Raw genomic sequence first — 17971 nt, forward strand, 5'->3', positions numbered from 1 at the left:
AGTATTTTCATACATTAGTGTGCGTACACACACACACATATACATATAACTAGGCCATGACAACACAGATTAGTGCCTATCCCCCTGTTTTCTCCACATACAATGATTTAGGATGTCTCCAGGTGCTGTGTTTGGTTACACAACACTGGCACATAAAGGGGAGACAGACAGGACAGATAAGCAGGGAAAAGAGGCTGTCCGACAGCTGCCTGCCTGGTTGGGTAACACTCCAGCGGGACCCCCTGAGAGGAGCGCTGCCCGGGGAAACGTCTGTGCTCCAGTCGGGAAGGAGACTTCAAACACTAGCCCCTTTCCAGCTCCTTCTCCTCCTGCTCTCCGGCGCTCCACAGGGGATCTCTGAAGACCGTCCCAGCAGTCGCCACGCCATGAATCCGTCCCATCTATCCTCTCACTGCCACCGCACTCTCCCAACAGGTGTCTCTCTCTCCCTTTCCCCCACCTCCACCCATCTTCAATACATTTCTAACCCGCCAAGCCAGCCACTATGGAAGGGCCCTGAACCTGACAAGGAATGTGCACGACATGTAAATGGGTGCCCACCCGCCCCGGCCCTCCATCATCGCCACCCCCATAGCCCCGTCCCTTCATCCTCCATTCCCTCATCGCAACTCTGCTGGCAGCAAATGAGCGCACACCAGGGGCAAGGTCAGACGCCCAATTAATTTTAGCAGATCCAACCAATGTTTTGTTTCTGTAGGGAGGCTTGTGTAATTTGATGGCATGGCTTTGGGTGTGTGTTTGTCTGTGTGTGTGTGTGTGTGGATCAGTTTGGCAGTATCTGTGTGTGTGTTGTAGCGATCAGGAGAGTAAGCATGTGAACCAAATGGTGTTTGGTGGTGTAGGGATGCCTCTGTAAGGTAATCATGTGGGCCTTGTGAAAGGCTTTTTCACATGGGGGGCTTATCTCAGCAGATAGTCAGTTCATAAACAGACTATGGAAAAATGACGCTTTGCTTCACAGTTACAGACAGACAGTATAGGAGGAAAAACATTTTCAGGGAAATCGTGGGGCTTTTTGGGCTGGGGCGCATGCCACATGAAATAAATACCGAAAAAATCATCTAATAAGTAGGCCTCATTACCTGAATGTTGAAAACACATCTAAAACACATTTTAATCCTGATACACTATGTTCAACATGTCATATCAGATCAGCTAAAATGTGCTGTTGCTGCAGGAGACCCAAGCAGCCACAGCTGACAATCTGGGAGACAGGGCCCCTGGGACTGGCGTGGCTCAGCTGAGGACATCACTGCACGCAAAGTAGCCACACACACATGCTCACACACACACACACACACACACACACACACACACAAACCGTGTGCACGCGCACACGGTCACACAGTCTGGTGGCAGACAACAGTCGCCCTGTCATCTTCGATTGCGGGCCGTTCATGTTGGGCCAACGACACCTCACACACAGCTCAGTGGGCCCCGGCCCCCCTGGTGTCCCGCTGCCGCCACGAAGGGTCTGCCAAAGCAGTTACTTCAGCTCTGCAGAACAAACACAGAAATCAGCCCTGTCTAAAAAAGCATGTAGTCCCGTCATATATAAAAATGTCTAAATATATCCCTGTGCCGTGGCCTTTCATTTGGCCTTATAACCGGCCGTAACTGAGCAGAACTGATACGACCTCGAGAGCAATTCAGCAGGCGATATGGCCGGAAGTTCGCATCCATGGTCACACACAGTGCCTCACAGATGTAAGCTAGGCCATGTTTCCGATGAGAGGTCACCTAAAAATAAGCCTGAAGATGGGAACTGAGAACATGAAACAGGCTTATATGTGAAAAATACAGGTAGACTGTATTGTTTTCACAGTTCTTCTGTGCATTCAAAAAGCTTTTAGCTGTAGTTTTTCATTTTAAAATCAGATTTTCTTAGTCAATTTAGTATATATTAGGAATTTTATTAGGAATTTTTCTAGGGTCCCCATTTTCATACCAGGTAACTCCACATGGGAAAGCCTGTAGGAAGACTCAAGCATGCCTCTCACTAACAGCCCATACTCTACCAAGGTAACCCTAAATAGACAAGACTGAATAAAAACTTAATGAATAAAAACATAACCTAAGGCTGAAACCACCAAACCAAAATGGAGGACATGTTGACAAACTATAAACATCTTTGGCTCTAGGCGACGCTAAGCTGGGCTAGCTGCCTCAGGGCTCACATGTGTTGGGCAGATGGCACCAAGTAGATGGCACATGAGGTCAGAAAGAGCACCCAGCTGTATATCTCTCACACACACAGGCCCTCCAGGAATGTCTGCACAAGGCCAAGGATCATGGCAGGTAAGACCACTGGCACGCGTGCTTGTGTGTGTGTGTGTGTGTGTGTGTGTACACTTGTTGATGAAGAGCAGACCACTCTTAAGATTGTGCTGACAACACCTCTGCTCTCTACATGCAGGGTCCTTTCACCAATCGCCAGTGTTTACTGTCTAACAACCAACAATTTGCTTTTTATTGTCACAAAACCAACTATGTTCCTTTTACTTGTAATTAATTCCATGTCACTATTCACACCTCATCCAATACATTTGAAGCATTATTTGTAGTAAATGAATGTCCCATTGTTGGGATCATGAGGTAATACACCCCACTACTACTACTACTGTTGTAGTAAGTAGTAGTGGGACAGTTGGCCTTTTTTTGTTTGTGTTATTGTTTTATACTCATTTAACATAGAGGCCAATTAAGATAATTAAGATAATAGCTGACTGTTATTTTGGCTCATCTTTTGGTTAGACCTCTGTCTTACACTGTACATGTGTCAACACCAAAAAAGACTAATACTTATGATTCTGATTTGTATACCTCTGTAGCCCTTATCCCTTCTTCTCCAAAACCTATCCTCTTTCATTTTTGGTAAAGACTTGTTCATGTTCCCAAATCAAGACTGAACTGCCCAAAATCCCAGGAATACACAAACGTAACTGAATATTTTGAAACACATTTTGGAGACACTAGTCATCACTGGAGGCATACGTTACACTAATTTCTGTTCTTGTGATTGCAATGGAGTGCAAACCAGTGACAGTTACAAATTGCTAACAGAACACTGAGAATTCCTCCAAGTTTTGCTTACATTTCACCAAGTGCTGTGTCAAGTTTTGCTGCACATAGCAGAAGTGAATTCTGCTTTAGGGTGGATTTTCGCTTCAAGAACCCAACTCTAAATCCTCAGCCTTTCATCCATAACTCCAGGCCATATCCTACACATCTTTCCTTCATACATCACGGGCAGAAGTGTGGAGAGGACCTCCCTTTGGCTGCTGATCTTTATCAATTGTTCTGGTCTATCTGGCAGAAACCTCCATGAGAGCGCAGATAACACAGCAGGAAATTCCCAGACAGATGTATAATGAACTTGACTGGAGTCACCGCACAGCATTGTGTGTGCTGTGTGTGGCAGAGACAAGCTCCAGGAAACGGTTATCATTTCATAGGTAAGAGATCCCCTGTTCCATCTCATCAGATTTACAATGCTTAATTACACAGATAAGGTGTATGTGTGTGTGTATATGTGGGTGAGAGTGTGCTGAGGCTAACAGGTGGCATAGGAAACATGTGGGACTCCACTGGAAGTATCCATCCACAATTAAGAGATATGACGATTTGAATGTTGTGTATGTGGAACGTGATGTTTGGGATTCACCAACACTTGGGGGAACCTATTCTAATGACTTACAGGTAACTCTGATGTGTGTGTCAACAGTTACACGCCTTCTTTGAAAGCGCTCCAGCCCCATCCTGTTGTCACACCAGCCCGCATCACCGCCGGTGTGCACACACTGTCATGGCAAACCCATCCAAATTTGTGACGCCTGCGGGCCTACTTTGTTCGCCAAGTGTTGCCGGGGGGTGGGGGCTGATGAGGGTGACCCCTCATTGTTAGGTGCTCCCTTTGTGGTCGTGCTCCTCACTGTACTGAGGAGAGAAAAAGAAAGGCCTTCTCTAACAGTCGGTCATGCCCCAGTGCTCCTGGCAACAACAGGTCCCGAGGACGCAGACCTGCCTGGCCTATATTGGCTTGGCTCTCAGCTAGCGGTGGCGGCACTAGCCCCCCGTCAGCCGTCCCGTCCAGGGCCGGGCCAGCCCGTTATTAAAGCTTTGAAGACCACTGAACAAAGGGGCGTCCTATGTTTAGATGATAGAATGTAAGCAACCGGTTTTCTGCTTGGGCGACGCAAGACAAAGAGCCTCCTTCTGAATACTGGGAGTGAGTGAGAGAGGCTGAATGGGAAAACGAGAGGGAGAAAGAGAGAGAGATGCGAAAAAGTTGTGGTGATCCCCTCCAGATTTCAGGATAGTGATTACTTTGATGGAGGCTTGTCAGAGAGAAGTGCATGAGACTGATTGTTATCACGGGTTGAGACAGACTGGTTTTAATGTCCTAAGAGGATTTAAAATAGTGATTAATAATAACGCCATGGAGCCAACTCCACTCTGCTAATGAGAGGCTGAGACCTCAGCCAACTATCTCCACATAATATGCCTTATACTATATTCAGCAGAACCTCTAGTTACAGAGTAAGCAGAACCTACAGAGATACTCAAGGTTTGTTTTTCCCTACTTACTAAGGATCTCTACTTAACTACCTGAGGCAAGATTTTGGGCAAAGTAGATGGACAGAATTCCCATAAATAAAAACAAAAGCTGAGATACAGGGTAAAAATCTACTGAAACATCTCCTGGCAATAAGATATTTGTATATGACTCAATCTATACTACCAAGGTCAGTCTTTGGGTGCTGTTACCCCAAAAGTTGCTCTGTGTATCAGAGCCTTAAGACTCCAGTGATGGAGTAATAATGCATGTGATGTTGTGATGTATCGTTCTAGTGTAACTACAGCATATTTTGATGTACTGTCTTCTCTAAGCCAAAGGTGTGACACCCATCCACCCTTCACACACACACACACACACATACCTGGTCATGGCTGGCTTGGAGGGTGCTCCCGGTGCCATGGAAAGTCATTTGCACAGGGGAGAGGGTCAGATAGGTCACAAACTCCTTACCACTCTGCCCATCACTGTACTGCACCTGGAGGAGAGGGCAAAGGGAGACAAAGTGAGCTATCCCAAAATGACACATGATAGGAACAAAAGCCGCAAGGGTTGAACTCATGAGCATCTCACATTTTCAACGGGATACAGTCTGGCGTTTTTTTGGAAGTGGCAGGCTAGAGAGTAAATCTTGCGTGTCTAATTGCCACCAAAAAGCATTTGTGGCCAATTTCCCCGCACCTCCGAGAGATGGCAACGGAGGAGAATGAGCGTGTGTGTGTATATGTGTGGCTGGGTGTGTGGGTGGGTGGGGGGTCCGAGGGGGCAGTGGTGACATCATCGGCGACCCCTCATCATTGAGAGGTTAACTCTGCAGGCATTCCTAAATGCTGTGCAATCAGGACTGTTATGACATGATGCTCCTTAGGGACAATCTGCTCCTCAGATCCAAGGGCTTGGGTAATACTGCCTGCCTGTCTGCCCTACTTCTCACTCGCTCTCACTGTGCGAGTATGTGTTTGTGCGCGCGCGTGTGTGTGTGTGTGTATGTGTGCATGGTGTTTGCCTGGCCTACTTCTGCTCAGGACAGCTGCAGGCACCTTAATAAATGGCACAAATGACTATGTAGAATGCCTGAAAGAAAGGAAATAGCCAACTGATGCAGAGGGACAGAGGGAGAGCAGAGTGTAACTGACTCAAAGTGGCTAAGTACTTAAATGAGCAAATGAGTAAAATGATGAGCAAGCAAACCAGTACAAAAGACTGTACATCTTTGTATCTCAGAGTTCCTACCTACTAACGTACAAATGGACTCCACTACAATCTCCTCAAAAGTCAAGCAATAATAAAGCAAGCCATTTCCCAATTTCCTAGCCATGATGAGGGGCATTTGTCAAAGTTGCCAACACCTACCATCTGCTTTAGAAATCTATAATGAGAAAATGCAGAATTACTACATTCACTGTAATGCATAAATGCATTATTCATATTTTGTACAGCAATGTGTCACTCACAATAAATGGGATATGAGAACGAGCTACGGGAAATGCATGCTGATGTCAGTATATGTACAGTTTGCATACAGTGTGTGTGTGTGTAGGCTTGTCGTACATTGACATATGCTGGCTATGGGTTTTAAAGTGATGTACTTTGTTTGAATAAACGATAAATGTGTCCAAGTTGTGTGTGCATGTGCGTGTGTATTTTCCTCCGTGTACATTCAGTTTCCTTTCAGGATCAATAAAGTGTCATCTTATCTTGCCTAGTTTTTTGGCTATGTCATTTTTGGAACACAGAATGCTGAATGTGTGTGTGTGCGTGTGTGTGTGGGTGGGTGTGTTCGCGCATAAAGACGGCTGTATATGATCTGTGACTGAAAGCTTCCAGAGCGAGTGGTGTGTGTGTCTCTCTGGGTGAGTTATGATCATATGTGGAAAAGCGGGGGGGCTCCAGCCTGCCAGACACATGGATGCCTGCCCATAAAGACGCAGACGCATCAAAACATACACACACACGCACACGCACATGTGCACACACAGATATGCACATGTGAAAACATACAGATATATGCAGGCATGCGCACGCACACACACACACACACCTGTTGATGAGGAGATGGGCCCACAGTGATAAAGTGTGGAATGCTATCTGTTATGTGTATGAATGATGAACGCAGTAAAGTGAGCCGTGGAAAAAGCCTTCCCTGACAAGTTAATCTCTAATAAATTCTCCAGGCTTCAACCATAGAGAGAGAGAGAGAGAGAGAGAGAGAGAGAGAGAGAGAGAGAGAGAGAGAGAGAGAGAGAGAGAGAGAGAGAGAGAGAAAGAGAAAGAGGGGGCACTTTGCTTGACCAAATATAGCAGATGTTTTGCCTGGCATTTAGGGATAAGAATATAGCACAATTGTTTAGTATCCATAACAAAGTGGGAGCAAAGAAGCCTATCTCATAAAGTTGGGTTGAAAATACAGTTTCTCCCTTAAATCCTGAGACAGCACTGTGTGTGTGATGCTTGTGTGCTTGAGGGTGTGTGCGCAGAGATATGGATCTTTGTGTGTGTGTGTGTGTGTGTGTGTGTGTAATTGTCCAGTATGCTGGTTCATTTAGGCAGGATAAAGGGCTGTGGTTGGGGGCCTGTGATGTATGGTGTAATCATGCTGTCTGATCAGCGGGCCTCCGCTTGCTTCATCCATCGCAAGCTGTCAGGACCCCAACCGAGGGTGAGGCCCCTCGCCAGTGCTGGAGTAAACAGACGCTCACACACTCTCTCTCTCTCTCTCTCACACACACACACACACACACACACACGCACACACGCACGCACGCACGCACGCACACGCGCGTGTTCTATTGATGGAAACTAATAATTGTTGAGTATCTTTGGCCATCAGGGGCCAAAGGTCAGGAGGTCTCTTACACAAGGTAAACTGCTGGTGATGGGGTGCTTGTGTAACACAATGGAACCTACAATACAGGTTTTCCTTTGGTAGACATGAAGTCTTTATTGAGCCATTCATTGACCAACCATTACCAAATACAGATCTCTAAGCGCTTCAGATTATTAAATGTTGTTTTTTACTTGAAGCATTCAGTGTGGGAAATTAGCATCAGCCAAATGTGGGTAAAAACAGCCACTTTGGCAGGTTACCAACAATCACCTGGAGTTCTCACTTTCTAGCTGGCTGGCTGGTAAAACAGTGAAAGTGGCTGGTTCATTTGGGGATTCACTCTCACCTGCAGACAAAAAAAGATTGTTGCCTGACTTGGTAGCGTCAAAGAAAATTGCAGCATCACATCATTTTCTAAATAAGTGATCCGTCGGAAACTGAAATAACAGGTATCTTAGAAACAAACGGTCCATTCTGGCTCTCATGATTCTAGCATTTCCCATCCACCCCGTCTGTTTGAGTGCATGTTTGTATGCATCTGTGAGTGCCATGCATTCTAAATAGGCCTAACTAATCATCCCAGGTCTCAACTGAGAAAGCAGCCTCTAATCCACTTCCTCTGGAGACAAAGGAGAGGGAGAGTTACGCAAGGCCTGCGATTGATCGGCGGCACTAATGTGGAACGACCTCTGACTTCTGGCTTCTAAAGCTGGATGGCTCTTCTTCAAATGCCCCTCTTCATTCGAACAAACACAAACATGCACAAACTGAAAAGCAGTCACAGTCATAGCACTCAGACACGCTCGCATTTATGTACGTGCACAAACATGCACATGCACACCCACACGTAGAAATAGAGGTATACAGACATGAAGAGGGGCATGCACAAACATGTAGGCAAAATACATGCACCCATGCCCCAAAACAGAAAATACTTACTCAAAATTACTACACTTTACTACACTCAAAATGTCCATATCATTGGGACTGTATTGCACAGCTGATCTCTGCTATTAAAATAACTGCAAAGAAAATGGTAACTAGGTGTGTTCAAACTGATCTAGACATGTTACTGCAGTTGATACCACAGGATACCAGCAATGGGGACTAAGAGCTTGACTCCCAACTGAGCCAAGTATAGGGTGTGGAGAGTCAGATAGCACGGAAATAACTTCAACTTTACTATAAATAAACAAGTCCACTCAGCCGAAGAACGCTGTCATTGTTGGTGAGAAGCAATTAGAGGTCCATGCGGAGCCACTTCAGTGGGGACCCCAGGGGTCAAGAGTGTTTTAAGCACATTGTTAATATACCTTTCACTTGTCCTAATGGCAGGGGGTTGAAGGCAAACAGCCCCAAAAAGTTGTGCTCCTCTGAAAAGTTGAAGGAGTACACTGTGCCAGAATAACAGAGAAATGACTCTAGACAATGAGCCAAAGGAAGCGCCCAATTCAATGGAACCAAGACACAAAAGTACTCACAGTTAATTATCGAGAACCTGATTTCACAGAATAGATTTCTACACATTCCAATGTAAAACAAATCCTCCACAGACTGTCAACAGAGACAGCTATTGTCTCTAGAGACAGTTATGGGACCTAATTATCGTATTGGGTCCAATATGATAATTGGGGAGGCATTATAAACAATATCTGCCGATAATGACTTGTTTTCATGGCAGGGCTGTTACACAACACAATTCATCATCATAACCTCTCTCTTACCCAAATTTAGACTTCTAAGAAACATATGGTGAGATTTAGTTTAGAGCTATCATTGTTTTTCAATGATCTAGTGTACTTTAAATGTGAAAAGCATAAAAATAACTCCACATTATCATGCTGAAATCTCTTTTTTTGTGCTGATCTAATCATCGTATTAGTGATGTAACAAAAGCCTGTACTAATAAACCTCTGGAAGGCCAAGGCGGGCCGATAATATCTGCCCACAAATATATTGGCCAGGCCCTATACTGGACCTGCTTCATCATTCAGGACTTTTTCAGGTCTTTTTAGTGCAACAAATTCTACCTATAAGAAAATAAAGCATTTGAGGTGAGTTTGTATGTATCCCGACACTTTTTAGCCTAAACTCCATATCCAGAGAAAGTTGGCCATAGAAAATTGCACAAACAAGGTCTATTTTATTATGTTGTTATCCATCATTAAATTGTCATCGAATCACTTGGGACTGTGTGTGCATTTGCTGTTTGTGAAAGAGCTCACTCAGCCTGGAGAAGGAGTCCAAATTGGTTGTAGAACCCAAGCCAGCGTGTTTCTGAGAACATCCTCCGCTGTGCAGATAATGAAGAGAACTGTTTGGATTCCAAACAAAGTGCCAGGTTAACACACCCTCCATCTCCCCATGCTGGGACTGGGCTGGCACAACACGCTATCATTGCCTAGTGCTGAGCATTAGATGAAATATGATCAATACTATCAAAATACACAGAACAAAGGCAACAGTCAAAGTGGGTTGTGTTAAAAAAAGATTTTGCTGCATATTCATATTTGCAATATGCTGCGCTGGCACTTGATGGGTTTTGATTTAAAGGTTTGCGAATGGGCTTGATTGTGGTGTAAAAACATCATCACTCTGTTTTGCCAAACACACACGTACGCAGGCATACACACACACACACGCAGAGGGCCACCATGTAAGCAGGGAGACTGTGCGCCGAGCCAGCGCAGCATTAACGGTCTGATTTATACCACCGACAAAACTTGTTTTCAAAGATCGCTCTTCACACAAATATGCCGCACGGCGCAGCTGGAAGCCATCACCCTGCCGCAAAAATCAAACGTGGTGGGATTAGCCATCCCAAAATGTATTTTCTAACGCAAATCCCAGAGTAAACAGAGGGTAGAGGAATGGGACGATGGCAAGGAGGTTGGAAACAAACCGTTAGAGTCTTTGAACGTTTGGACCAGATCAGGCGTTTGATGTTGATACAGTGATGAGAGAGACAGCAGAGGGAGATCAGGAAGAGAGGGAAAAGCGAAAAGGGGAAAAAAAAAAAAAAAAGAGGGGGAAGAAATTGCCAGGCAGAGTACAAGGTGTAGCCGGCCCCATTTGAAGTGGTTTTCCTTCACAGCCAAAGAGGAGAGAAGGGGGGGGAGAGAAGAAGAACAAATGTCGCGAAAGCGCAAGAAATCCTGGGAACCGTTCTGAACGGATATCAACACCAGCCACTCGGCAAGGATAGTATTTTCATTAACATGGGATTTCCAACATAGAAGTGTAAGGTCTGATTCCAATACACCAGAGAGAGAACTGCCATCCCCTTTCTCCCCCAAGCTAAGCCTGTTGCGGCTAGATAACATAACTCCACTGATGACTATCTCTGTTGTGTTATTGCCTATGGATTTAGCAGGTGGACAGAACTGATGGACTGATACCATATAACCTTTTTGCACACAGAACCAGGCCTACGCTGATCTGAGTCTATCACATGTAAGAGGAAATTCACACTGAGCCTCAAACATGGGAATGTCCCGTGTCACTACCAGTCACATCAGACCCAGAACTGACACGCATATGCAAGTGTACTTGCTTAATTGTTACTTCTGCATGGGTTATCACCTTAAAACGTCATCAAAACCAGACTAGTTTATATTCTGTGTTCAACATATCAGATGATAAGACACTCCAGACTTTGTTCTGTGAACTTGCAAAGTTGATTTGATTTATGTTATGTATCGCTAAGGTTTCTGTTGTCGCCGCTGCAATGTCTCAACTTTGTTAATCGTGTCAGATAAACAAGACACGACATTTTTAAACACCGAACTTTCAAACCGAGTGGAGCGGAGTTTGAGCGGGTCTGTTTTGAGGGTTGACTCACCTGGGTCGACCCTTTCACACTCAAGGCAAGCTTCCACAGACAAAGAGAATGTTCTGGAAGGATTTGATCCTACGCCGGCGGAGGTAGCCATGGTTCGAGAGACAACACTGTCTCGGCACACTTTACATGTCTTCTTGATACCTGGCATAGTGTCTCTGACTATCTCTCCCTCTCACACACACACACACACACACACACACTAATCTATTGGGTTATGATGTGCACAGTTGTTTCCCCCATCAGAACTCTACACGCTGATTTTAATCTCCACATTACAAAAAAGTGGTTCTGTCATATTTTCCATTGCACTGCAAAACCAGAGCAAAACCCCAAGGGGCCATTTCCACTATTTAATAAGCAATTATATTATCGCAATTTTCATACTGAAAAGGTGCTACATTCACAGTGCCTGCCAGTTGTTTAGGAAGAAGGCTTACTGTATAATGCGCAATAAATGCAATGAGATGCTTACTGTATATAATTTTTAAGCAAAACAATAGGGTGATGGCACGCGACTTACAGTTCAAACCAGTATAGCGTATGCAGGACATTTCTTGAAATGTGTAACCATTAGGTTCTTCCTAGCAGACATGATTTAAAATTTGCGTTTCTATTTTGTGTTGTCTATTCCAAGTTGGACTTATTATAGCTATGTCGCTTTGGATGAGAGCATAAGGTAAATGCCTAAAATGTAGGATGTAAATAAATGAAGTTCAGTGATAGAAAGATAATGATGCACACAGGTTAGGCTGAAAATCTTTTTGGGATAAAAGATAAACCCAGATAAATCTCTTCATCGTTTAATAAAGCAGCTGAATTAATCTTCCCTGCCCACTGATGTAGCTACAGGCAGAATACACATACTTCCCCTCCATGTGGCTCTGATGCCTCTGATGCCTGATGGATCATTCTCAGTATCGGCCCACCAAACAATGCAGTTTCTGCTATGACTCACACACTCGCAAGCTGATTCCATGTGAAACTGGCCTTTCATCCACACTTCCTTCCTCTCTCTACCCCTCTCACTCCTCTCTTCGTCAGTAAACCCCTCAGCCACTGAATCACTCCTGCTCTATCAGTCCACGTTCAGACCAGGACAGACCAAGGTGCAAGACAGACAGCGAGAGTCGCTCTGTTAAACACTCCCTCTCCATCAATCTTGTTTATTTCCAATAACCAAGCAGGTGACCATCGTCAATCAATGCCTGGAAAACGGTTTGACTTGCATATATGTGTGTGTGGGGTGAAGGAATGAGAGTCAGAGAATAAATCAGCACTGAAAACACAGCAGTAGATTAGTCTTCGTACAGGTGTGGACCGCGGCTCTATACGCGTGTGATGACTTGGCCCAAGAAAAAAACAACAAAGAATTCTTCATTCATTTCATATCATTATATTTCCATCAATCATTGATCTTCTATATAAAAATCTCCTGCTCATTTTAGAATGAGGCAACAGTTATTAATCTAAAGTGGTGGCAGTCAATGCTGTGATGACTCTATTAAGGAATGTGATGGCAGAGTGGTGGGCATGGTAAATGGGCAGCTGGTGACTGCAATGCAGGGGTCGAAACCTTCAAGCTTCTCCAAATTACACAGATAGAAACTAGAGTGTTAGCAAATCTGTGGAAGTAAGGGAGAGCGAGCGGCAGGGGGGCGATAAGGACGGAGGAAGAGGCAGTGATGGAGGGGCAGCGAAAGACAGAACACCAGAATAACAAACCAGTGCAGAGAGGGCGCACATGTGTGTGTGTGTGTGAAAGAGAGAGACAGAGAGAGAGAGAAAGAGAGACAGGGGGACAGAGAGAGAGAGAGAGAGAGAGAGAGAATCTGCTCCGTGGCTCAGTCAGTACTTCATCCATGGTCCATGTGTTGTCTATTACCTCCTGCTCCTTTGTTTCTGCCCTACTTCCAGCTCACATACCCGCCGTGCCAACAACACGCCAGCCAAATTAATAGGAAATACACACACATACAAACACACTCGCGTAGGTGCCAGCATCCTTGCTCCAAGCTGGCGTGAGTACAGCACACTGTTGCTTATTCAGTCAGAGCTTCCACCACAGGCTATTTTCCAATCAAATCAAAAGAAGGGCTTAGCAGGTAGGCCCAGGCCTTTGTCTGCGGAGCTGGATGGATGAAACAGACACTATGAGAATGTCCTCAGTACTTGCTCTGTTGCTTTTATCCAGTGTTGGGCGGTCACTGTAATCCGTTCACTTGGATAACATAATTAGATTACAAAAACAAAGTAACTAATCAGACCAGGAGATTATTATCAAATTACCAAAAAAAGCTTACAGTGGATCTGAAAGCTTGTTGTTGTTCAGTGTGGTCTAGAGAAAGCCAAGCCGGCACAAAGCGGCACATTACGTGTCCTGGTCTAGTGGAAAAGCAGACAAGTGCATATTTTGGCGAAAACATTTGAAATCTGTGGCGGTTTAGCCCACAAAAACGCATAAGAATACATAAGCCTTAAAAATCTGCCTAACATGGCTGTGTAGGCAACCAGAGGTTCTCATTACAAACCCACATGATATGAAACATCCCCTCAATGGAACACATATTGTCTGCATGTCTCAATTACAGCCTGGATTCCTCCCTTAACACACACACACACACACACACACACACACGCATGCACACACGCACACACACATCAGTGCTTGTGTGCACATTCACTCACATATACATGAACGCGTGCGAGACAAAGACAGACACACACATACAAGCGCAGACACACTCACACACACACCGCAAACTAATGCAGTGGGTTACAGTGTGTACAACATGAGAACGACAAGGGCTTAAATGAGGCCCAATTCACACACACACATTTACAAGGCTGAGCCCAACTCTCCCATCCGCTCTAAACAGAACCTGCTGTGTGTGTGTGTGTGTGTGTGTGTGTGTGTGTGTGTGAGTGCGAAACTGTGTGCACGAGTGTGTTTGGGCTTGGCCAGGCTGCAGCGCTCTCTCAGGTTACACACACACAGGAAGGCTCAGAGCAATAACAAAGGCCTTTCAAAGGAACCCTCAGCAGGTTAAGATAAAATGTTTTCGCTCCAACTGATAAAAAGCATCTGCAGCTTAAATGAACAGGCGCTGGTATTAGCGGCGTGGTATGCGCCGCAGATTGGCCAGCGCTGATTAAAACAGACACTGGGTCTCTCTCTCTCACACACACACACACAGAGCACTGAGAACACTGCCTATGTGTGTGTCTGTTGGGTGTATGTATGTGTGTGTCCGGTCCGGTAATGACAGAAGCACCTGTGTGATTGAGTTCCAGCTCTACATCCACAGCTTGCCAATAGTGTCCGCGGTGAGAAACAGAAAACGGATAGTGTGTTACCAAGCTGTTCTATAGACTCTTCCCATAAGTGCACTTGTCCTATAGGAATACCTGTCTCATGGTTTATAGCCCCCTCCTCTCTTCTTTTCCTGGCAATGCTTCTCTAAGCAGTGTGTGAGCGTGCACAGCTTCCCTCTCAACCCACCTGTTAGTGTGTGTGTGTGTATGTTTGTGCATACGTGGGTTTGTGTGCATGTATGTAACGTACACATGCTTTTATAATGGAAGCCCTTCTGTCTCTTATCTGAAGACACTTTAAGCGGTATGTATGTATGTATGTATGTATGTATGTGTGTGTGTTTACACTTTATATAACCAGGCAGGTTGACTAACAACACATTGTTATTTACAGCAACGACCCAGAGGGGGTCGATTCAGGGGGGAGAGGGGAGGCGTGTTTATGCACCAGCATGCTCGCATCTGTGCTGTCACTTTAGCATGTGTGCATACTGTGTGATTGTACCACAGGGTGTCTGCAAGTTTCATCAAGTTAAATTTAAGACTGTTAAAGACCTTTTTAATGCCAGTTAAAATGAAATTTAAGACTGAATTCCACAACTGAAATTGACGTGAAATTGAAAACAAATGTAGGCATATAGGCCTGCGTGACTGGGCTGATTTCTCCCTGACACAAACACTGCACCAAGAAGCTGCAACATTTTTCAGACGTCCAAAACTGAATTAATTTAAGACCTAAAATACTATTTAACTATATTCAAGACCATTTAAAGGCCTTGAGTTTAGATGATACAATTGAACACAGTTTTAGACCTGCTCCAGGACCTGCAGACACCCTGGTCCCGGTGTGTCCACCTCCCCGCGCCTCACCTGGAAGCCCTGGATGCGAGCCAGGTAGTCCAGCTGCTGTGCGGGCTGCACCGAGACGCCGCAGGCCAGGGCCGGGCTCTTCCCCTTCAGGGCCAGGGAGGCGTCGGCCGTGGGCGACTGGCCGTTCAGCAGCAGCTCCCTGGCCATGGTGGCGGTCGGGCTGGGTGAGGAGGCCGAGCCCCCGTAATAAGGGGGGTGTCCCGGGGGCAGCGGGGCAGAGCAAGGCCCCATGTCTTTGGAGGTCAGGTAGCTGACGGGGCTGCTACCGCCGGGGCCCGGGGCACCGCCCCCCTGCTTCCTGCTGGCCTCCATCTCCTGGTAGACGTCCGGGCTGAGGTGGAGCAGACCCTTCTGGGCTGGAGGGGACAGAGAGAGGGGAGGGAGGGATAGATGGATGGATGGAGGAAGAGAGAGATTGAAGGAGTGGGATGGCGAGTGGGCAGAGGATGGTGAAAAAGGGAGAGAGATGGGAAGGGATGGAGGGACGGGGACAGAAGGTGGAAGAGTGAAACGGAGGAGGAGGAATGAGAAGGATGGATGAAAGTGAGGAGGGAGAGAGAAAGAGGGAAGAGAGAAGGAGGTATGGAGAGGTGGGTAGAAGGAGAGGGACAGGGAGGGGAGAAAGAGAAGAGGAGAAAAAAGAAAGGATGGAAGAGGGGGCAAATATGTAAAGAGGAAGGATAGAAAAGAAAGGGAGTGTAGCAATAGTGATGAAGTATTGACGAGGTCATGTGGTTGATAAAAAGGGGGCAGAGAGGGTAGGAGATGAGGAGGGGGGGAAAGAAGAGAGGAAGAAGGTCATTAAGGCTCACATCATTAGCTGTCAAAATGATTTGCACACACATTCCACTGTCAGTCAGTACCAGACAAAGCCAAGGTGTGTGCGTATATGTGCGTGCGAAATGTGTCCATTTGCATGTGTGTTTCAGTGTGTGTGTGTGTTTCTGCGTGTGTGTTTCTGTGCGTGTTGGCTCCCAAACTGGCATTCCATCACCGAACGTAGATGACAGTTTCATGTGGTTTGGCAGTTCCGAGCACTATCAAAGTGTCTGCTGGGAAAAAGAAAGAGAGAGAAAGAAAGAGACTGTGTGTGTACACAGTCTCTTTCTTTCTCACCCTGAAACACAAACACACACACGCAGACACGAACCGAGCATCTACCAATATCAACAAAACAGCTATGACCTCATCCTTCTTGGATGATGGGAAACAGCACTGTCAGCTAATTGGCATCGCCGCTACACCTATAATGTCTCTTTAAACGCAGCGACTCAGAACTCGGCAGCGGGCTCGGCCTCGAACTATGGTTCTCGTCAGAATATTTCAGTGGCTCTAGGAAACGTCCAGCAGGATTGGGATCTGAGAAGCCGAGAAATCTTTGTTGTCTGACCGGCTTTTCTTAAACAGGACACAGCTCTACTCAGACATGCGGAGGCTCTAGCCAGCTGGGCGGAACAGCGCTCCAAGACCGCGTTCCCATCCAGACCCGTTGGATAAATCTAATTCGTTTACGTTGGCTTGCCGCACTCTGAGACCGCCGTCCTGAAACGGTCGTGACAGGTGGAAGGAGGAAGCACTGTGGTTGAGGTTTGGTTCTTTCATCGCCCTGCGGATGGGGTGGAGGTGAGAGGAGAGGAAAGAAAAGGAGACACGAAACACACAATTTGAGGAGAGGAGAGGAGAAGAGGAGAGAGGAGGGAGGGGGAGTTGAGGAAAGAAGAGACGGAGGAGAAGAAAGAGAAGAAGTGAGCAGAGGATAAAAGAGGAGAGGAGAGGAGAAAGGAGAGGAGAGGAGAGGGGAGGGTTGGGAGCCAGTTCTGATAGAGGAGGAGGTGGGGATGAGTGGATGTGAAAACCATGCGGAACCTCCGAAGCCCAGCCAAGGTCACCAGAGACAGGAAGACCAGCTGTGTGTGTGTCTGGGTGTATGTCTGTGAGCATGTTTGTGTGTGTGTGCGTGCGCGCGCGTGTGTGTGGACCAACAGCTGGGAGAAAGCGCTGGAGTGAGCGCATGACTGACAGCCCACTTCCTGTTTGAGTTAACATGACCACCACACATACACACGCACGCACGCACACAAACACACAGAGGAAGAGAGAACAAACACAAGTTAAGCACACTCCAACTCCAAGCTTGTAGTAAACCGAAGTGGGAGGATGTTGCTTTACTCCTAGTCTAAGGTTTCTGGGAATCTGCAGACAGTGTTTCCCATTATGAACAATGAAGTTTACACTCCGATCCAGAGGAGGAGAAACGCTGAAGGAAACAGCAATCAAATCCAGGAGATTACTCATACTACAACAAACTACCCCAAGCCAGCAATGACACAACTGTTCGAATCCCCCCCCCACCCCACCCCCCCAATCACGATGACAACTTTAATTTGAATTTACACAAGTAAAGCTTGCAGGCCTGTGCATTCTGAATGTAGCATCGTAAAAAATGAAAGGTGTTAGCCAACATGACATCAGCCGTGGACGGAGAGCATTAGGGGGGCTGAAAAGGGGCAATGAATGTAATCCA

At 46.1% G+C, this 17971-nt stretch overlaps 1 protein-coding gene across 1 annotated transcript in view; it reads right to left on the reverse strand.

Annotated features, from left to right (window-relative positions):
• The window catches only part of stau2 (staufen double-stranded RNA binding protein 2), an 82410-nt gene that overhangs the window by 19377 nt on the left and 45062 nt on the right, over nt 1-17971 (reverse strand). Inside the window, exons 12-13 of the mRNA XM_071912934.2 lie at nt 15448-15803; nt 4962-5075 (exon numbers count right to left, since the gene is read on the reverse strand). Of these exons, the coding sequence (XP_071769035.1) occupies nt 4962-5075; nt 15448-15803 (470 nt within the window). The remainder of the gene's footprint in view (nt 1-4961; nt 5076-15447; nt 15804-17971) is intronic.

The sequence above is a fragment of the Centroberyx gerrardi genome, chromosome 22, assembly GCF_048128805.1.
Source record: "Centroberyx gerrardi isolate f3 chromosome 22, fCenGer3.hap1.cur.20231027, whole genome shotgun sequence".
In the NCBI taxonomy this organism is placed as follows: domain Eukaryota; kingdom Metazoa; phylum Chordata; class Actinopteri; order Beryciformes; family Berycidae; genus Centroberyx; species Centroberyx gerrardi.